The sequence below is a fragment of the Cynocephalus volans genome, chromosome 2 (genome assembly GCF_027409185.1).
Source record: "Cynocephalus volans isolate mCynVol1 chromosome 2, mCynVol1.pri, whole genome shotgun sequence".
NCBI classification, from domain to species: domain Eukaryota; kingdom Metazoa; phylum Chordata; class Mammalia; order Dermoptera; family Cynocephalidae; genus Cynocephalus; species Cynocephalus volans.
Genome location: NC_084461.1, coordinates 207,156,699 through 207,177,156, shown reverse-complemented (window position 1 = coordinate 207,177,156; position 20,458 = coordinate 207,156,699). Strand labels below are relative to the sequence as shown.

The window sequence follows — 20,458 nt, the reverse complement described above, 5'->3', positions numbered from 1 at the left end:
AAGATGAGACTCAGAAAGTATGAAGCTTTCTGGTTTATCAAAAAAAGCCAAATGATTTATATAGAGATAGGTTAATAACCCAAGACTAATAAACTCATTTATAATTTAGGTGAACAAATTCTATTTCCTACAATAAATATATTCCATGGCTTAAGTAAATAATCCAATATCCTGGGAGATTAATTAGGAGATTTTAGTAACTAGCCAAATATCTCAAAAAGCTCAGTTGAACCCATTCTCAATATGTACTGCAAGACAGAACATACACAATACAGATATATATGTACACATATCTGAATTTCTATATAGACACACAGTATATATAGTATATATATAATTAAATGTTAATATAATTTTTTTCCCCTGACTAGTCTCCTAACAGTTCTTTGTTCACTGTATTCCTGTGATCCTTGGAACATAAACATTCTCTGTCTCTTCATTAATTCACTAAGAACCATGAAAACTAGCACAATCCTTTTGGAAAATCAAAGACCTGGTTCCTTTCTTCCATGACTTATCAAGAAGTTTCTACTATTTGCTCAAGGAAGAAAGCAAGTTTTTATGTTTATGAGTTTTATTTGGACAATGATAAAGTAAGTCTTGATATGTGTAAGTTTTGATATTTGTAAATCTTTCACGCACCCTCTGATACCCACCCTGCGATATGCAGCAGCTGAAGAGATTAGTTGCTGCAAAAGGTATTACTTACATTCCACTCGAAGGCCCCAATAGCAATACCTGAAGATGCTCCTATCCCAGCCAGGCCGATAAGGTGGCCACTGCCAATATTTGTGGCAAAAAGAGAAGCACCTATCTGAAAACCAAAAGATGAATACATATGAGAACTTTTAGTCCACTCTAAGAATTAATTTTCACAGATGTAAACTCCTACCAAATTTCACATTTTTCTCAAAAGGGATAATTCTCTGGGCAGAATTCCCATTCATATTTCTTCTATACAACCCCTAACCCTGAATTAGAAGCCAAGTAAAGAGGGAGAAAATGAAAAAAGTAGAATAGCTATTCTTATGTTCCTACCTTCCACATACTCTACTTGCAATCTCCCAATGCAGAAATATTTGCAGGACTGTGATTTGCTTGAAATAATTCAAAAATGTTAATAGTGTGATTTATAAGAGACTGGCTAAAATACTAAGGTATATCAATATGATGAAACAAAATGTAGCATACAAAAAGAATAAGATAGCTCTATTAAGAGATAAAAATAAGGTAAACAATATATATATAACATAATTTCATTAAAATGTTATGTGTGTATATTACACTTGTGCACATATGAGGGTACTTCAAAAAGTTCATGGAAAGATTTGTATTATCTTTTAATTCTAATTTCCACAAAGTTTTTGAAGTACCCTTATATATGTTTATTATGCATGGGAGTGATTTTGGCAGTATATATAACAAAATATTTCTGGGGACTGGAATTATGGTTATAGAGATGGAGTAGGGAGAAAATTTCAAATTCTACACCTGAATTATAACTTTTTGCTTTTTACAACCAACATCTGTTACCTTCAAAATAAAAAAGTCTAGAGTCATTTAAAGCAAACAAAATACCTCACAAACCAATTATAATTTTGAATGGAGTGGAAGTAGCCATTTCATTCAAAACCAAATTCCAACTATTATGCTGTGCTCTTGACATGAAACACATTTAAAAGCAAATTATTGGGCTGATGAGAAAGAAGCAGCAGCAGCTGTGTGTGTGGCCACGCCCTGGATGGGGTTTAACAATTTTATTGACATTTTAAAAAATCATCTTTTGAGCCCCCTGCCAGACCAGCAGATGGCAGGAAGCATGCCTGAAGATGTCAGCAGCTGTAGGCAGCCCCTGCTGCTGCCACAGACACTGCTGCGGTATGTGTGGCCCATCACAGCCACCATCACAGCCACTTCTACTGCAAGGGTGGCTCGCTGCCACAGCAGCAGCCACAGCAGCTGTGCAGGCAGCTCACCAACTCATTGACCACACTGACACTAGGAAAGTCACCAGTGGAGCCAAGGGAAAGAGGTGAGGGAGCACAGACCCGTGACCCAAAGGCCAAACCCACAGGGGGAATTATGCTGCCACATGCGGTAGCACACCTGGGGGTGGGAGGTACATGCACAGGCCACGTGACTCCAGGAAGACACACATGCAGAACCCCTCAAGAGTGCAGAAACCAGGATACCCAAATAGAGGAAGGAAGAAAATTCCCAATTACCACCAACCCATCTCCCAACTGAAGGAAGCAGAGACCTACAAGGAGCCGCTACCTGTGGGAAAGAGTAAAGAGAAATCCTGCCCAGGGTCACCCATTCAAATTGAGGAGCTCCAGTACACTCCAGCGCACCCATCAGGGTCATGGGACACTAGCTGTGACGCCAACAAGCCCACCCAGGGTCACTTAGCCCAGTCAAAAAGTGACAGGACACCCAGGAACTTCTCCCAAGAACTTGAGCTCGCTCGCCCGTGTCCTCGACAAAACAGCATAGCGTCACTAACCTCAGCAAGGAATCACTAAGTGCCTTAGTGCTTACACCACGGAAGCACTCACACACAACTTCAACAATGAATACAGCTGAAATACCCACATGGAGACTACACTACCACATCTACCTGGAACCAACACTAAAACACCCTACTCAATGGTCAATATAAAACACATCTACAGGAGGAAGTCTCTCCCATCAAAGCCCACTCTTAAGTAACAGAATCAACCTTCTCTACCAGATGACCAGACATCAATGTAGAGATTCTAGAAATATGAAAGAAACAAGAAAATATGACTCCACCAAAGGAATACAATAATTCTCAAGTACCAGACCCATAGAGCAAGAAATACTTGAAATGACTGAAAAGGAATTCTGAGCAACAATCTGAAGGAAATTCACTGAGATATGAGAAGACTCAGGCAACATAATGGAATGAGAAAAAAAAAAATCCAATGTATGAAGGAGGAAATTTACAAAGAGATTAACATGGAACTGAAAGATTCACTCAAAAAAATAAAAAACACAACTGATAGCTTAAGCAACAGGCTAGAACAAGCAGAAGAAAGAATTTCTGATCTTGAAGATAGTCTTTTTGAAATAACCCAGGCAGACAAAAAGAAGGAAAAAAGAATTTAAAAAAATGAAGAAAATCTAAGAGAGCTAGCAGAAAATCTTAAGTGACAAACATTCAAATCATGGGAGGGGCACCACCAGGAAATATGGTGTTTGGCTATAAGTCCCAATGGAGACTATGTTGTATCATGATCCCATGACAAATCTCTGAGACTTTGAGAGAGAACAAGGGAGACTCTTATTCCTGAGGAAGAAAGAGAGATGCAAAGGGAAGCAGAATATGAGGAGAGTGTGGACAAAGAAGATCAACCAGCAGTTCCAGGGGAGACTCAAGGTGACAGCTACTTTACTGGAAAGAAAACTATTGAAACAGTCAAAGCATCTGAGAGCATCATGGAGGCTATTGGGCTATACTGAGAAGAAACTGCAAAATTGAAAGAACACAAAGCCATTTGTAAAGCTGCAGGGAAAGAGGTTCCTCTTCCCACCAACCCCATCCTGATGGCGTATGGCAATATCTCACCTTCATCTTATGTATCAGAAATTTTTAAAGGGATCAAGTCAAGTGAGCTGGAAGAATCTCTACTTGTGCTGCCTTTTTCTTATGTCCCAGACATTCTCAAGCTGTTTAATGGATTCATCCAGCTGGGCTCTGATGTTGAACTTCTATGTAGGTGCCTCTTCTTTCTCCTCAGGATTCACTTCGGACAGATCACTAGCAACCAAATGCTTGTGCCAGTGACAGAAAAATTAAAAGAAACAACTATTTCAAAAGTCAGCCAAGTCTAGATGTTATTGGCTTCAATATGGCAAGTCTTGACTATCTCAAGAGGGAATGTGAGGCAAAAAGTGAAGTTATGTTTTTGCTGATGCTACTAGCCACTTGGAAGAGAACAAGAGGAAGAGGAAAAAGAAGGAAAAGCTAATTTTAACATTGACTTAAAACCAAAAAGTAGTGCCTTTTTCTACCTTTTTCTTAAAAGGACTTCTAAATGAAGCAATGGTAGAGTTGGCATCATGTTATAAATACCAGATAACAAGATCATGTTGCAGATGATCTCAGGATGTGGTTCTCAGCTTTTCCGGAGGGAATTTTAATATGGAACTATGGGCTGGCTCCATTTCTTGGACTTAAAAGCACAGTTTTAAAATCTTTCTGTGCTCTAAAAGGTTGAGTTTTTCCCATTATGTCCTAGCAGGGAGCAAAGCATTGTTTAAATTAGGTATTTCTCTGGAGTTGAAATTAAAATTTCAAAATTTTTTATATTTCTTTTATGGCAGATGATTTGCTGTTTGATTTGTTACTTCTATATATTAGGTTTTATCCCCTGTTGAGACAATCAGATACATAATTGATGGCCCTCTGTCCACAAATGCTGTGTCATGGACCTGAAAAGGACCATAAAAATTATGTACAACAGCCACCTTAAACTTAACTGCTTTCAGGTTGTTATTTCTGTATATAGGAAGATCCTAATTGCTGTTTATACTTTTAAAAATAAAATAGCTTATACTTAACCCCCCCCAAACAAAAACAAAAATAAGAAAAACCAAAAACAAATCATGGGTATTCCAGAAGGGGAAGAGAAAGGTAAAGGCATGGAACACCTATTCAATGAAGTAATAACAGAAAACTACTCAGGTATAGGGAAAGACATGGACCTTCAGATCCAGGAGGCTCAAAGACCCCCAGACAGATTCAATCCAAAAAGGTCCTCTCTGAGACACACTATAGTCAACATGACAAAATGCAAAGACAAAGAGGGAACCTTTAAAAAAGCAAGAGAAAGTGTCAAGCCACCTATAAGGGAGTCTCCATCACACCAACAGCGGACTTCTCAACTGAAACTCTGTAGACCAGAAGAGAATGGGATAATATATTAAAAATACTGAAAGAAAAAAAACTGCCCACCAACAATACTATATCCAGCAAGGCTATCCTTCAGAAATGAGGGAAAAATAATGTATTTCCCAAACAATCAAAAACTGCCAGAGTTCACCACCACACAACTAGCTCTGCAAGAAATCTTCAAGGGAATCCTGCATCTGGAATCCAAAAAAAGATAATCACTACCATGAATACACAAGAAAGAACAAAACCCACTGGTAGGAAAAAATGCGAATGAGAAAGAGAAAGAAATTATATCTCACCACCTCAAAAACCCAGCAAACACTGAAGACAATAAAAGAGGAAGAAAGGAACAAAAGACATTTAAGACAGCCAAACAAAAATAGATAAAATGCCAGGAGTAAGACAATACCTTTCGATAACAACCCTAAATGTAAATGGATTTAGTTCCCCACTCAAAAGACACAGACTGACTGGATTAAAAAGCTAGACCCAACTATATGCTGTCTTTAAGAGACTCACTTCACCTGTAAAGAAACACACAGACTAAAAGTAAAGGGATGGAAAAAGATATACCACACAAATGGAAACAAAACATGAGCTGGAGTAGCTATTCCTATATCAGACAGAATAGACTTTAAACCAAAAACCATAAAAAGAGACAAAGAAGCCCATTATATAATGATAAAGGGATCTATCCAGCAAGAAGACATAGCAATCACGAATATTTGTATACACACACCCAAAGTACCCAGACATATAAAGCAAACACTATTAGACCTACAGAAGAAATAGACCCCAATAAATAATAGTAGGGGACCTGAACACCCCTCTCTCAGCATTAGACAGATCATTTAGGCAACAAATCAACAGAGAAACACAAGATTTAAACTGCACTTTAGACCAATTGGACCTGGCAAACATCTATAGAACATTTCATCCAACAACTACAGAATAGACATTCTTCTCATCAGCACATGGAACATTCTCCAGAATAGACCACGTGTTAGGTCACAAATCAGGTTTCAACAAATTTAAAAAAACTGAAATTATTTCAAGTATCTTCACACCACAATGGGTTAAAACTAGAAATCAACAACAAGCAGAACTCTGGAACCTACACAAATACATGGAAATTAACCAACATGCTCCTGAACGATCTATGGGTCCAAGAAAAAATTAAAAAGGAAATAAAAAAATTTCTTGAAACTAATAAAAATAAAGATACATCATACCAAAACCTGTGGGATACTGCAAAAGCTGTACTAAGAAAGAAGTTTATTGCAATAAACACTTATATAAGAAGAATAGAAAGATTTCAAATAAGCAAACTAATGCAACCTAAAATATCAACCTCAAAGAGGTAGAAAAATAACAACAATCCAATCCCAAAATTAGTAGATGGAAAGAAACAATTAAAATCAGAGAAGAATGAAATGAAATAGAGATCCAAAAACAATACAAAAGATCAACAAAATAAAAAGGTGGTTCTTTGAGAAGATCAACAAAATAGACAAACCATTAGCTAGGCTAACTAAAAAAAAAGAGAGATGACCCAAATAACAAAAATCAGAAATGAAAAAGGAGACATTACAACCAATACCACAAAAATACAAAGATTAATTAGAGACTATTATAAAGAACTATATGCCAACAAGTTTGAAAACCCGGAGGAAATGGATAAATTTCTGGACACCTACAAACTGCCAAGACTGAACTAAGAAGAAATAGAAAACCTCAACAGACTAATAACAAGCAACAACATTGAAGCAGTAATCAGTCTTTCAACAAAGAAAAGCCCAGGACCGGATAGCTTTACTGCTGAATTCTACCAAACGTTTAAAGATTAATTAATACCAATTCTCTTCAAACTATTCCAAAAAGTTGAAACAGAGATCATTCTCCTAAGTTCATTCTATGAGGCCAGCATCACCCTTATACCAAAGCCAGACAAAGATATAACAACAAAAAAGAAAACTACAGGCCAATATCACTGATAAATATAGATGCAAAAATCTACAAGAAAATATTAGCAAACAGAATACAACAACACATCAAAAAAATTATACACAATGATCACTTGGGGTCATCCCAGAGATGCAAAGATGGTTCAACATATGCAACTCAATAAATATGATACAACACATCCACAAAATCAAGCACAAAAACCATATGATTATCTTAATAGATGCAGAAAAAGCATTTGACAAAATTCAACATCTCTTCATGATCAAGACTCTCAGCAAACTAGATATAAAAGGAAAGTATTCAACACTATAAAAGCCATATGTGACAAACTTACCACCAATATTATCCTAAATGCAGAAAAGCTTTCAGCTTTTTGCTTAAGAATGGGAGCAAAACAAGGATGCCCACCCTTACCACTCCTATTTAACATAGTATTGAAAGTGCTAGTCAGAGCAATCAGGCAAGAGAAAGAAATAAAGGGCATCTGGATTGGAAAAGATGAGGTCAAATTGTCCTTGTATGCAGATGACATGATCTTATATATAGAAAAACTTAAAGACCCTACGGAAAGACTCTCAGAGCTGATCAACGATTTCAGTAAAGTTGCAGGATACAAAATCAAAATGCAAAAATCAGTAGCGCTTTTACACTTCAATAATGAACTAGCAGAAAAGTCACCAATAAATTAAAATACATATGAATCAATTTAACCAAAGAGTAGATTTCTACAACAAGAACTGTAAATCACTGCTGAAAGAAATGAAAGAGAATACAAAAAATGGAAAGACATTCCATGCTCTTGGACTGGAAGAATTAACACTGTGAAAATGTCCATAATACCCAGAGGAATATACAGATTCAATGCAATCTCCATCAAAATACCAATGACATTCTTCAAAGAAATAGAAAAAACAGGACATTCGTATGGAACAAAAGATCCTGCATAGCCAAAGCAATCCTGAGCAAAACAAACGAACAAAAAATAAATCCAGAGGCATAGCAGTTCCTGACTTCAAATTATTCTACAAAGCTATAGCAACCAAAACAGTGTGATACTGGCATAAAAACAGACTTGGACCAATGGAACAGAATAGAGAACCTGGAAATGAACCCACTTACTTATAGCCAACTGTCCTTTGACAAAGGCAACAAAAACATACATTGGGGAAAAGACTGCCCCTTCAATAAATGGTGCTGGGAAAACTGCACATCCACATGTAGAGGAAAGAATTATACCCATACGTCTCACGATATACCAAAATCAACTCAAAATGGATTAAAAGATTAAATATAAGACCTGAAAATATAAAACTCTTAAAAGAAAACAGAGGGGAAATACTTCAGGAAGCAGGACTGGGCAAAGACTTCATGAATAAGATCCCCAAAGCACAGGCAACAAAAGAAAAAATAAACAAATGGGATTGCATCAAACTAAAATGCTTCAACACAGCATAGGAAACAATTAACAGATCAAAAAGACAACCTACAACATGGGAGAAAATATTTGCAAACTATGTATTCAACAAGGGATTAATATCCAGAATATACAAAGAACTCAAACAATTTAACAGTAAAAAACAAGCAACCTGATTTAAAAATGGGCAAAGGAGCTGAATAGGCATTTCTCAAAGGAAGATATAGAAATGCCCAACAGACACATGAAAAAATGCTCAACATCACTAGTCATCAGGGAAACGCAAGTCAAAACTACACTGAGATATAATCTCAGCCCAGTTAGACTGGCCATTATGAAAAAGATAGAGAATAACAAATGCTATTGAGGATACGGAGAAAGTGGAACCCTCCTACACTGTTGGTGGGACTGTAAATTAGTGCAGCCATTATGGAAAACAGTATGGAGGTTCCTCAAACAACTACAGATAGAACTGCCATATGATCCAGCAATCCCACTGCTGGGTATATACCCAAAGGAATAGAAATCATCATGTTGAAGGGATACCTGCACTCCCATGTTCCTCACAGCTCTGTATACAATAGCCAAGAGTTGGAACCAACCTGAATGTCCATCAACAGATGATTGGATATGGAAAATGTGGTATATCTACACAGTAGAATACTATTATACCATAAAAAGTAATGAAATTCTGCCATTCTCAGCAATGTGGATGAACTTAGAGAAAATTACGTTAAGTGAAATAAACCAGGCACAGAAAAATAAATACCTCATGTCCTCACTCGTAAGTGGGACCTAAAGAAAGAAACAACAATCACAACAATATTGAACTTTCAAAAGGAGAGAACAGAACTGAGGTCACCAGAGCGGGAAAAAGGAGAGGGGGAGGAGGAATAGGTTTATCAAGAATTGGTAAAGGGCCACAAAAAATGATTACATTGTGTAATGTTGAATACTAATTATCCTGATTTGAGCAGCTCCAAAAAAAAAAAAAAAAAAGCCATTTGAAAAAAATGGTGGACTAATGGGTACAAAACTATGCATCTACCCTAAGGGAATCATTGTACAGTACATGCATGTACTGAAACAACATCATGTACCTCATATATATGTACAAATAAATGTTAAAATATTTTGAATAAAAAAAAATACCCAGCTTTTTACTTAAAAAAAACTATCAAGAGAGGCTGAAAACAACAAAGACTTCGGTAAATGAAAACAGCATTGACAACATTAACATTAAGATAAAGTAGCATACAAAACCAGAAGCATTAAACAAGACAAAGAATTTTAAAAATAACTGTGAAGCTTTTTCCAGCAGTGACGAACTCCCCATGAGAACAAGCCTTTCACAAAGGATCTTCTCCATCCCTCTTCAGGAGACGAAAAGAGCAAACACAGGAAGAAACACCTGGTGCAGAGCCCTAATTCCTACTTCACGGATGTGAAGTGCCCAGAGTGCTATAAAATCACCACGGTCTTTAGCCATGCACAAATGGCAGCTCTGTCTGTTGGCCGTGCCACTGTCCTCTGCCAGCCTACAGGGGAAAAAGCAAGGCTTACAGAAGGATGGTCCTTCAGGAGAAAGCAGCACTAAGAGAACCCTGAATCAAGATGGATGGAAAACCATTAAACACATTATGGATATTTAAAAAAAACTATAAAAGGCAAAATGTACAAATAAGACATAGCTGAGAACACACATACATGAAACATCTCAACACAAATATAAGGCAAAAAAAATCTTAGAAGGGGCACATAAGAAGTACTCAAGTAATGGTAGTTATTTTTACTGTTAAGAATGTTCACTACTTCTATCATTATAGTGAAAAATTATATATAGTCTAATTTTCCTGATAATACAGTACATAAATAGTGGAATGTTCATATAATACTATGCAACTGGATATAAATACAAAATATCTATATCTGTATTTATATAGACATAGAAAGACATTCTTACATTTTAAAGGTAGGTTTGAGTCATTATTCATTAATTCATTATCAATGGCTCTTGTCAGAGACCCCAGTGATCTCCACTTCACTTATTCTTGTGGTCAATTCTCAGTCCTCATCTCACCTGGCTTAGCCGTGGTATCTGAAACCCTCATCCTCTATCCCTCCCAGTTACTGTTAATTAGTGTCCATTGCCAGCTGGCCAGGTACTGTTCTAGGTGTCAGGGATACATTTGTGAGTAAAATAGACAAGAATCCTTGCCCTCATGAAGCTAACATTCTTTTGGGAGGAAGAGAAACAATAAACACAATAAATTAGAGGAGTATTTCATGGCCTGATGGACAATGATAAGTACTACAGAGAAAGAGAAAGGTAGGAAAGTGGATAGGAATGCTGAGCAATAGGGTGGTCAGGGTAGACTGGCTTTACAAAAGTGCTGAGGAATACCAGAAGAGGAGAGGGAACAAGTTGTGGGGATATGTGGGGAAAGCATGCAGGTAAAGGCAGCAGCAGGGGCAAAGGCTCTGAGGCAGGAAAACCACTGGAGCATTCAAGGACACCAGCTAGAGTGAGCATGAGCATCCTCAGAGGCAAGGTCTGAGAGGGAAGGAGGTGCAGATCATCTGTGGACTAATGCAGGCCATTGTAAGCAGCTGGGCTTTCATTCTGGGTGAGATGGGAGCCCCTGAAGGATTCTAAGCAGAAATGTAACATGGTCTGATTTGAGTTTTAATAGGCTCCCTTTAGCTGCTTTGTTGAGACTGGGTATAGAGGAGCAAAGGATGGAGCCTAGACAGGAAGCTGTTATAATCAATCCAGGTGAGAGGTGATGGCAGCATGGACCTAGAGGGAGAGTTGATGAGAAGTGGTCAGATTCCAAATATATTTTTTAGATCAAATCACAGGATTTCTTGAGGGACTGGATACTGGATGTAAGAGAAAGAGAAGAATCTAAAATGACTAGAAGGATGGAGTTGCTATGAATGAGATGGGGAAGACTGCAGGAGGAACAGATTTACAGGGCAAAATCCAGAGTTCCCTTTGGGACATGTTCAGTTTGAGATGTCTGATAGGCCTTGTCAAGTGAAGGTGTCAAATTGGCAGCTGGACGTCACCAGGCTGGAGTTCAAGGGAGAGATCAGGGCTGGGAATATAAATTTGGGATTTGTTAGCATGTATATGGCATTTAAAGCCATGAGACTAGATGAGATTGCCAAGTGAGAAATGTAATTGGAGAGGAAAGGTCGGGGACTAAGCCCTGGGGACCTTTAGCATTAAGAAGCTGGGGAGACAGGGAAGAACCAGCAAGAAAGTCTGAGCAGGGGCTAGAGAGGAAGGGGAAGTGAGGAGGGGTGATGGCCTGGGAGCCAGGTGACCAGACAGAGACGGATAGAGGATGAGGGTTTAAGATGCCAGAGCTAAAGAAGGTAAGATGAGGACTGAGAACTGACCACAAGAATAAGTGATGTGGAGATCACTGGGGTCTCTGACAAGAGCCATTGATACCCATCAGTTATCTACTGATTGAATAAAAATACAAAAGAAGAAAGTAAGTTAGAGTGGTAAAATTATTCTTTTATTCCAATTTCCTTTAATAATACCATAATATATTTTTTTCATTAAGCAGTAATCCTAATAATGAAAAAAGAAGTCACAGTAAAGAAATTAATAGACCATAATGTATATGAACATTAGGAGGTTAAAGCATGTAATGTCTTCTGAAAACCGTTAAAAGTGTTACGGTTACTCAAGGTAACATGGGTAGCAGATTCCCATTTTTCTGGGTACAAAAACACAAATTTAAGGTCAAATAGTGACTCAGATAAATGACTGAGGGCCTCACAGCCCAGATCTTGTCATTAGAATCATCTGCCAAAAAATAAGCTAAGATAGGAGACCCATTGCAAACACCTCTTTGGCACATCAATCTCTAAACCACGTTTACAAGAAAAGAAAATTAAGGCACAATTCAGAGAGTTAACACCAGGAAAAAGCCTTTCCCCAAACCTCTTAAATAAGGGAGGCAAGGCTACTTTTTTTAGGTTATTTGATCTATCAGAGTTAATGACTGCACTTTCCTCTTCTCTTTGAATAAAGGCACTGAATCCTCTTGAGACAAGACTTCTGTTAAGTGTTACCCCAAGGTGAAAAACAAAATCCTTGCCATAAGACTAGTTAACATTTGAAGACAAAGAATACATTATTAAATAAGGGTCTGGTTCTTGCACAATTCTCTAAATGTACCTTACATTCCTGTGTGGGAAATGTATGTATAATTTTATGTACCAAGTTATAAAGTGGCCCTGGCTCAGGCTTGGCATGGGTCCCCACATCCTCCTCCTCCCTGGGGTGCCCTGGCTCAGGCTTGGCATGGGTCCCCACATCCTTCTCCTCCCTGGGGTGCCCATGGATGTGGGGCCATGGACAGGAAGCTGCCTCCACCACTGTAGGGGTTTTGGGTCACCCTTCTTGGAAAAAATCACTTTGTATAATCAATAAATTATTTAACTCACAAACAACAAAAACTGTTTCTAGCCCTTCCACCCTACCTCCCTCCATCCAGTGTCATGCTATTCTGCACCTCCAATGCTTTGGCATATGCTGTTCCCTCTGACTGTAATGCCCTCACACTTTGTTTACCTGGTGAACTCCATCTCCAAGTCCTGTTCAAATGACCTCACCTTTATAAGACCCATCCTATCTTGCAATATATACCCTCTCCACCCAGCAAGCCTCTGTTTACCTTTCATCCGTACCTGGTCTGTGCGCTTCCTATTAGACTGATTGTCCAGCACTGTAATGTATTCTGTAATTAGATGAGTATGAGCCTAACTCACGTTCTAGATTGTATGCTTACAGAGGGCAGGACTATCTATTTCCTATCTATGTCCTGGAACCTAGAACAATGCCTTGTATATATGGGGCACCTAATAAATGGTTACTAAACTAAACTGAGTTAAATGGAAGCATTTAGGTAAGAAACTACTCAAGAGTTAAGGGAACTACTAATTAAATGACATTCCTGATTTAGCAACATTAAATTGTTTTGGGTATAAGACATCTAAATTAAAGTAATAAACAAGCTAACATGCAGCCCCCAAAGTGGAATACCACATGCATTACTCACCTGCCACCACGCTAGATTTTGGCCAGCCAGGAAGAAGTCTTTTACTGTCCCACGATTGCTCCTCAGTACAGACTAAAACAAAAACAAAAAACCACAATGGAATACAAGAAACCAAATTGCTTCAAAGACACAGTTTTCTCAGATGACCTTCACTTATCTCAAATAATTTCCTCCCTTCTTTCTTTTTAGGACTAGAACCCGCTACCCCCCTGAGTTAGACGAGGCCCCATGGCTGCATAGCTGAAGACTACAATCCCTTCCAGCTATGAGACAGCATGGCCATGTGAAAATATGATTGCTTTATTTTTTCCCCCAATACAGTAGTTAGCCAGTGCCATGGTTTCTGGCAGAATCTGAGAGATAAGCAGTTTAGCAAATGTATGGATCAGTCAGCAATGGCAAATCTGAACATGTGCCTAGCTTCTTCCAGGAGAGCAGTCATACTGCTATTACTATGGTATTCTTCCAATGCATCCTCATCCTCTCTACTTAGGGTCCCCAGCTCGCTTCCCAGACATGGTATAGTCAAAAGACAATATTAGGGATTTCCTGGATTGCCTAGGACTAGCATGACCTATAGCTGGCAGCTGGTTGATAGAAATGTTTTCCCATGGAAAGAGTGAACTTATTAGCACCACCTGAAGTATCTACATTTTAAAGGGCAGTCTCCTCACACCATAAAGCCTTAACCCAAAAAAGTAACTCTTTAAATTCGTGCTCATTAAATTAGTCTTACTTCATCCATTCAGTAAAAATTTATTGAGGGCCTACTAATAGCTGACCTTTCTTAAGGAAGGCATCAGCAGTATGTAGGTAGAGGTGCATTAGAACTATAAAATGAATTTATAAGATGTTCTAAGATGAATTAAATAACCCTCTCTTTCCATTAAAAAAGAACCAAGCAGGAAGAAGAGATTCTGGGAAGGCGACTGAAGCACATGTCCCTGACTCTTTCTTCCTCTCTCTTTCTGGAATAACACAACCACAGCAGCCAGGTTGACGAGGTGGAAGATACACCCAACATTTTCTCAAAGATCTCTGGGCTGCAACTGAGAAAAAGAAAAGAAACAAGCAAAAGAAAATGTAAGTTTTTTTTCTCCCTTAACATTCTGTAAGAGCCAAGACACCAGCAACAAAGATGAAGACAGTTCCCTGTGGGGGCTGAGCAGATAGAAGCTTATGAATGCTTTCAGAAAGGAGACCCATCTGTGCAAATGTGGGCATTTCAATTCAGTGGGAAAAGGGCGGTTTGTTCAATAACTGCAAGAAAATAAAGCTAGACTTCTCCAATTACATCATATAAAAAGGTAAATTCCACATGTTCTAGAAATTTAAATATTAAAAAGCTTATAAAATATTAGAAGAAAATTAAAAATAATATTTGTTCAATCTTGGAATGTGGATTCCAAACTTTCATCAAGCCAGGAAACCTAGAAGATGTAAAGGAAAAGAGAGAATTGATTTCTTCAAAGAGAACAAAAATTCAAACTTTTGAACAAAAAGACACCAGTAACAGATTCTAGACTAGTAGTTCACAGTGAGGGGTGACTTTGCTCTACCCACTCAGGTGACATTTGGCAGTCCAGAGGCATTTTTTGTTGTCACAACTAGATAGGGGTCAGGGATACTTCTAAGCATCCTATAATGTACAAGATAGACCTCTCACAACAAGGAATTATCTGTCCCCAAACATCAGTAGTGATGAGGTTGAGAAGCACTGGTCTAGACAAATGATAATTTGGAGAAAGGGTCTTCAAAAAGTTCATGGAAAGATTTGCATTATCTTTTAATTCTATTTTTTCACGAACTTTTTGAAGTATCCTTGTATTAGTGATTCAAATGAGAGACAAGTGGACAAAAGCAAAGCCAAACAACTCAATTCGAAAATGGGCAAATAAACTGGCTGTTCACAGAAGAGGAAAATTAATGAACTCATGAAAAGATACTCAACCCCACTAGGAACCTGGGAAGTGCAAATTAAATCTACGAGATACCACTGTTCACCCATTAGATTGGCCAAAAAAAATAAAGCAGTATATCAAAGGCTGGGGTTGGGGAAAAGAGTATGCTCATATACTGCTTGTGAGAAATGCAAATCTCGATAACCTTTGCGAATTACCATTTAATAATATCTATTAAAATGTAAAGTAAACATACCCTTTTGACCCAGCAATTCCAATTTCCGGAATCTATGCCACACAAGTTTAAAGCCGAACACATTAAACAAACAAATGTGGCAATAGTCTGTCACTTAGCAGGGAAGAGCTGAATTGTATACATGTTTGTATGACTATTATGCAGCTAATTAAAACATAAGCTAGATCTGTATCTATTGACTTGTAGGACTCTCCATAATAGGTTAAGTGAAAAAAAGCAAGCTGCAGAGTAATATGTATAATATGATCCCATTTTTTGTGAAGACAACACACAAAAACTCTACAAGTTTGCGTGGGTACTGAGAGAGGGGAGGAATTATACATGGTCCCTGGCTACCTCAGAGAGATGGAAATGGATAAGGAAGGATAGTAACTTATTCCTTAAATATTTATGCATCTTTCATTACTTACAATAAGCTTGTAATATTTTGTAATTAATAACAATGATTTTTAAAAAGAACGAAGAGAGGGCCGAGCCCGTGGTGCACTCGGGAGAGTGTGACGCTGGGAGCGCAGCGACGCTCCCTCCGCGGGTTCGGATCCTATATAGGAATGGCCAGTGCACTCACTGGCTGAGTGCCGGTCACGAAAAAGACAAAAATAAATAAATAAATAAATAAAAATAAAAAGAACCAAGAGAAAGATAATAATATAAAGAAGGAAAAGGATCAAAGTATTCTGGATATCTGTGCGTGTTTTATGGCTCTCAGAACAGAAGGAACAACAGGTTTCCTTTGGAAGTGACCAGATGGCTAACTAGTCCTCCGACCTCAGCCAGATACAGGATCCAAGCGGGGCCAAGAGAAAGCCGTGTGGGGGCTTCCTAATTCAATAAGGGCATTGGGAGAAGGATCCCCAAACAGGTGCTCACTACTCAGAGTCCCTGCCTAGGCCACTTAGAAGGATGTTTCTCACAATTGAGGCCAATTTAAAAAAATTGTTGGTCTGAATGATCTGAATAAATATCTCAGGTTTCTCCTTTACATTTATTATAAAGGGCCTATACTTTCTTTTCTGGTACAAAATTCTCTTAATAGGATAGAGTCCATGTCTCCATTACTCCATCTACCCACTAGCAGCATAAGGACTCATTGTGAGCACTCAAGAGTGTCCAATGATTGTACTTTGAAAGGCCAGACTCTCCACAGTAAGATGCTGTCTGTGATCTGGTGAACCACCCCACAATAAAGGTCACATGGGCATAAAAGCTTCATCTAGGTGGGCCACCAGAATGAAAACTCTCCCACTGGGTAGCAATTGGTGACACTGACTTGGTGGCACTGTCACTGGCCACTCCTACAGAGGCCTCTGATAGTTAACAGCTTAGCTGAGGGGAGATAGTGTCACCAACCAAAGCTTCCATACACACTTGACTTCTCAGCAGAACATGAACAGTATCCGACCTTGGGTAGTAATGGTTTTTAAGGGACATCTTTTTGAGTGCTTACATGCTAAGCTCTAGTGAGTAATGGCAGTCAAGGAGATGCGGTCTCCAGCCTATTAAGACAACCTCCTACTAGAAGAGAAAATATAAGCTCTTCATTCAAATTTAAAGGGAACACTTAGAGCTCTACGTGACACATAACCTTTGAGATCTAGCTAGCAAGGCAGAGTGGTCTAAGCTCATGAATCAGGTCAGACAGCTCTAGGTTCGAATCTAAACTCCATCATTCCCCGGTTGTTACATAACCTCTTTGAACTTCTGTTCAAATAACAGTATATTATTCACAGCACGGTTATGGGGATGTGATCCTCCTGAAGCACTCGGTACAGACCTGGCACATAAGCACTTAAATTTATTGGTTGGTAGCTATCCTTATTACCACCATCACCATGATTATTGTAACAACTCCTTATGAAATACGGCTCCGATGCAAGGTAGGGACCCGGTCCGGGCAGGGAGGGGTCAAGTCCACCCCATGTCCCGGTCCCCGCCCTCCCGTCTGGGCCCCGTCTTACCCACAGCCCGACGCCCAGGACCAACAGGAGGTATAAAGCTACCACCAGGGAGTCCAGGGTATTGTGGTTGTCCAAGCCCATGGAGGCCCAGTTCAAAGACATGCGGTAGTCGTGGTCCATAGCAGCGTGTCCGGGAGGCGGCAACGGCTCCAGCTCCGGCTCCAGCTCGGCCGCCGCAGGGCATCCCGGGAAGGGCCGCGGGGCAGCCTGGGCGTTCCCAGCAGGCCCTGCGGCCCGGTCCTGCCAGGCCTGCAAGACCTCCTAACTCAAGAGTTGATCCAGTTTATGAGAAGAAGAAAAGCACTTCGTGGCTGCTAGGCCTGGCACAACGCTGTCCCTTTGTCGGTCTCAGCCAAGGTTTCATCCTTGGCTAAAGTCTGAACTCCGACGGGACTAGTGTGAGGCGACTGAGGCAGGATCAGTAATGGTGTCTTTCTGAGCCACATTGGAGACTGGGGCAAAAGGAGAAACCAGTAGCAGCTCCTGGTTTTATTTGCAGTTTTGACGTTTTGTCCACTGTGGATTTTTTGCATTAGTTTTGATTGATTAAAATATTGCATTAGGATATTATTTATCTTGCTTACTGAGTTTTTTGGCGCCCCCTTAAATTTTGCACCTAGGCAAGTGCCTCACTCGCCTTATCCTAGGGACAGCTCTGGTCGGAAGAACTGACCACGGAGGGTCCTCAGCTTTTTCCAATTTGCTCTTTTATTGTTGATGTGTGAGTTTTTAATCTGGGCCAAGAATTATTCTTCTTGGTGTGTGTCTCTGTTAAATTGTATTTTTGTAGATCTTGGTAAATAACACTACTACTAATAATAGCTCACACTAATATAGCTCTTGCTAGGTGCCAGACCTCCTTCTATGTATTTTACATATATTAACCCATTTAATTCTCACAATAACTAGTCTGAGTCTATGACAAGGACGGGGAGGATTGTTCTTGTGGCGAGTCAGAAGTCTATGGTCTCAGCCTACTGAGTGGATTTCTGTGGTTCTAGTTCAATTCAGTGCTGCCCGATAGAAATAATGTTTTACAGTAGCCACATTATAAAAAAGTAAAGGAAACTGGTGAAATTAAGTAATATACAATATTCTATTTAGCTGAATCTATACAAAATATATAATCAATGTAAAAAATTATTGAGATACATTCTTTTTTTCCACACTAAGTCTTTGAAATCTGGTGTGTATTTTATGCTTACAGAACATCTCAATTCACACGGTAATTTTTCATCAGAAATGCCTGATTTATATTTGGATTTAATAAAATTTACAGTTGAAAAAGTAGATTCAAATACCAAGTTGTTCTAAGCATGCAGTCATCCCTTGGTATCTGCAGGGGATTGGTTTCAGGATACCAAAATCCACAGATGATCAAGCCCTTATATAACATGTCATAGCATTTGCATATAACCCGTGCACATCCTCTGTATACTTTAAATCATCTCTAGATTATGTATAATACTTAGTACAATGTAAATGCTGTGAAAATAGGTGTTATACTGTATTGTTTAGGGAATATGACAAGAAAAAAAGAAGTTTGTACCTGTTCAATAAAGAAACAGCCATCTTTTTTTCTTTTCTGAATATTTTTGATCCGTGGTTGGTTGAATCTGCAGATATGTAACCCACAGATACAGAAGACCAAGTGTACTTAGAAGTTTTCCAGTAACTGAATTAAGTGCCAAAATTTCATTTTCTTTTAAGTCGATGACAAAACTGGTTCATCTTTTTAGAACTGATTTGAATTTGAAACAAAAGCATATTAGTTTCAAAATTATGTCTGTTCCAGTTAAGTAAATTCACTAACACTTATTGTTAACTCAGTATTATTAACATTGAATTCAAGGAGGCAGTATATAATTTGAAAAACATTTAAAGTGGTATATAAAATTTATAGGAGACCATTGGTTGGAGTGAGATCTTGCACCAGGCCTAACAGACTAAATAAAAATGGAGTTATTCATGCTGAAGTAACATGTCACCAAGACAAAACTAAGTTATCTGACCTTTCAAGAAATCAGGAAAGTGAGAGATAATAGCCAGATCTCCAAACAAGCCAGTTTCAGTGCGCATGATGAGGAAGTTCCCTCTACTTTATCCTTTATGAGGAAAACAACTTTGAAACACCCAATTTGCTTTTTGTTTTCTGTTTCTGCTTTCCTCAGCATTCTTCATCTGTAAAACCGAGCTCAGCTCATTGGAACTCTCATTCTATTTTATAGCATAAGGTGTTGCTGAATTCTGGAATCTCAAATAAAAGTCAGTTAAGATCTTTAAATGGAATTTGTTGTAGTTTTGTCTTTTGAAAAAGTTGATCAGTATCACAAAGGGTTCTTCAAATTTTTCTTGCAGTTTTTGTAACCAATTTACATAATACAACTAGGTACAATTAAAATCTTTGGCATATGACAGATGTTGGGAGAATGTAAAATTATCATTATTGATTGTATTATGAAAAGTTTCAATTTCTTTTTTTTTTTTTTTTTTTTTTAAATTTTATTTTGTCGATATACATTGTAGCTGATTAATGCTCCCCATCACCAAAACCTCCCTCCCTTCTCCCTCCCCCCCTCCCCCCCAACCATGTCCTTTCTGTTTGTTTGTTGTATCAACTTCAAATAATTGTGGTTGTTATATCTTCTTCCCCCCCGCCCCCGGTTTGTGTGTGTATGTGTGTATGTGTGTGTGTGAATTTATATATTAATTTTTAGCTCCCACCAATAAGTGAGAACATGTGGTATTTCTCTTTCTGTGCCTGACTTGTTTCACTTAATATAATTCTCTCGAGGTCCATCCATGTTGTTGCAAATGGCAGTATTTCATTCGTTTTTATAGCCGAGTAGTATTCCATTGTGTAGATGTACCACATTTTCCGTATCCACTCATCCGATGATGGGCATTTGGGCTGGTTCCAACTCTTGGCTATTGTAAAGAGTGCTGCGATGAACATTGG

At 38.6% G+C, this 20,458-nt stretch overlaps 2 protein-coding genes across 2 annotated transcripts in view; one reads left to right on the top strand and one right to left on the bottom strand.

Moving 5' to 3' along the window:
- Positions 1-3,464, bottom strand: part of LOC134370795 (sodium/glucose cotransporter 1-like) — a 56,406-nt gene extending 52,942 nt beyond the window's left edge. The window contains exons 1-2 of the mRNA XM_063087756.1: positions 3,420-3,464; positions 710-814 (exon numbers count right to left, since the gene is read on the bottom strand). Coding sequence (XP_062943826.1) covers positions 710-814; positions 3,420-3,464 — 150 coding nt within the window. The remainder of the gene's footprint in view (positions 1-709; positions 815-3,419) is intronic.
- Positions 3,465-3,570: 106 nt separating this feature from the next.
- On the top strand, positions 3,571-9,897 carry LOC134370794 (small ribosomal subunit protein eS27-like). The gene is made up of 2 exons (XM_063087755.1): positions 3,571-3,603; positions 9,658-9,897. The coding sequence occupies exons 1-2, from the start codon at positions 3,571-3,573 to the stop codon at positions 9,895-9,897; spliced, it is 273 nt and encodes a 90-aa protein (XP_062943825.1).
- The last annotated feature ends 10,561 nt before the right edge of the window (positions 9,898-20,458 follow it).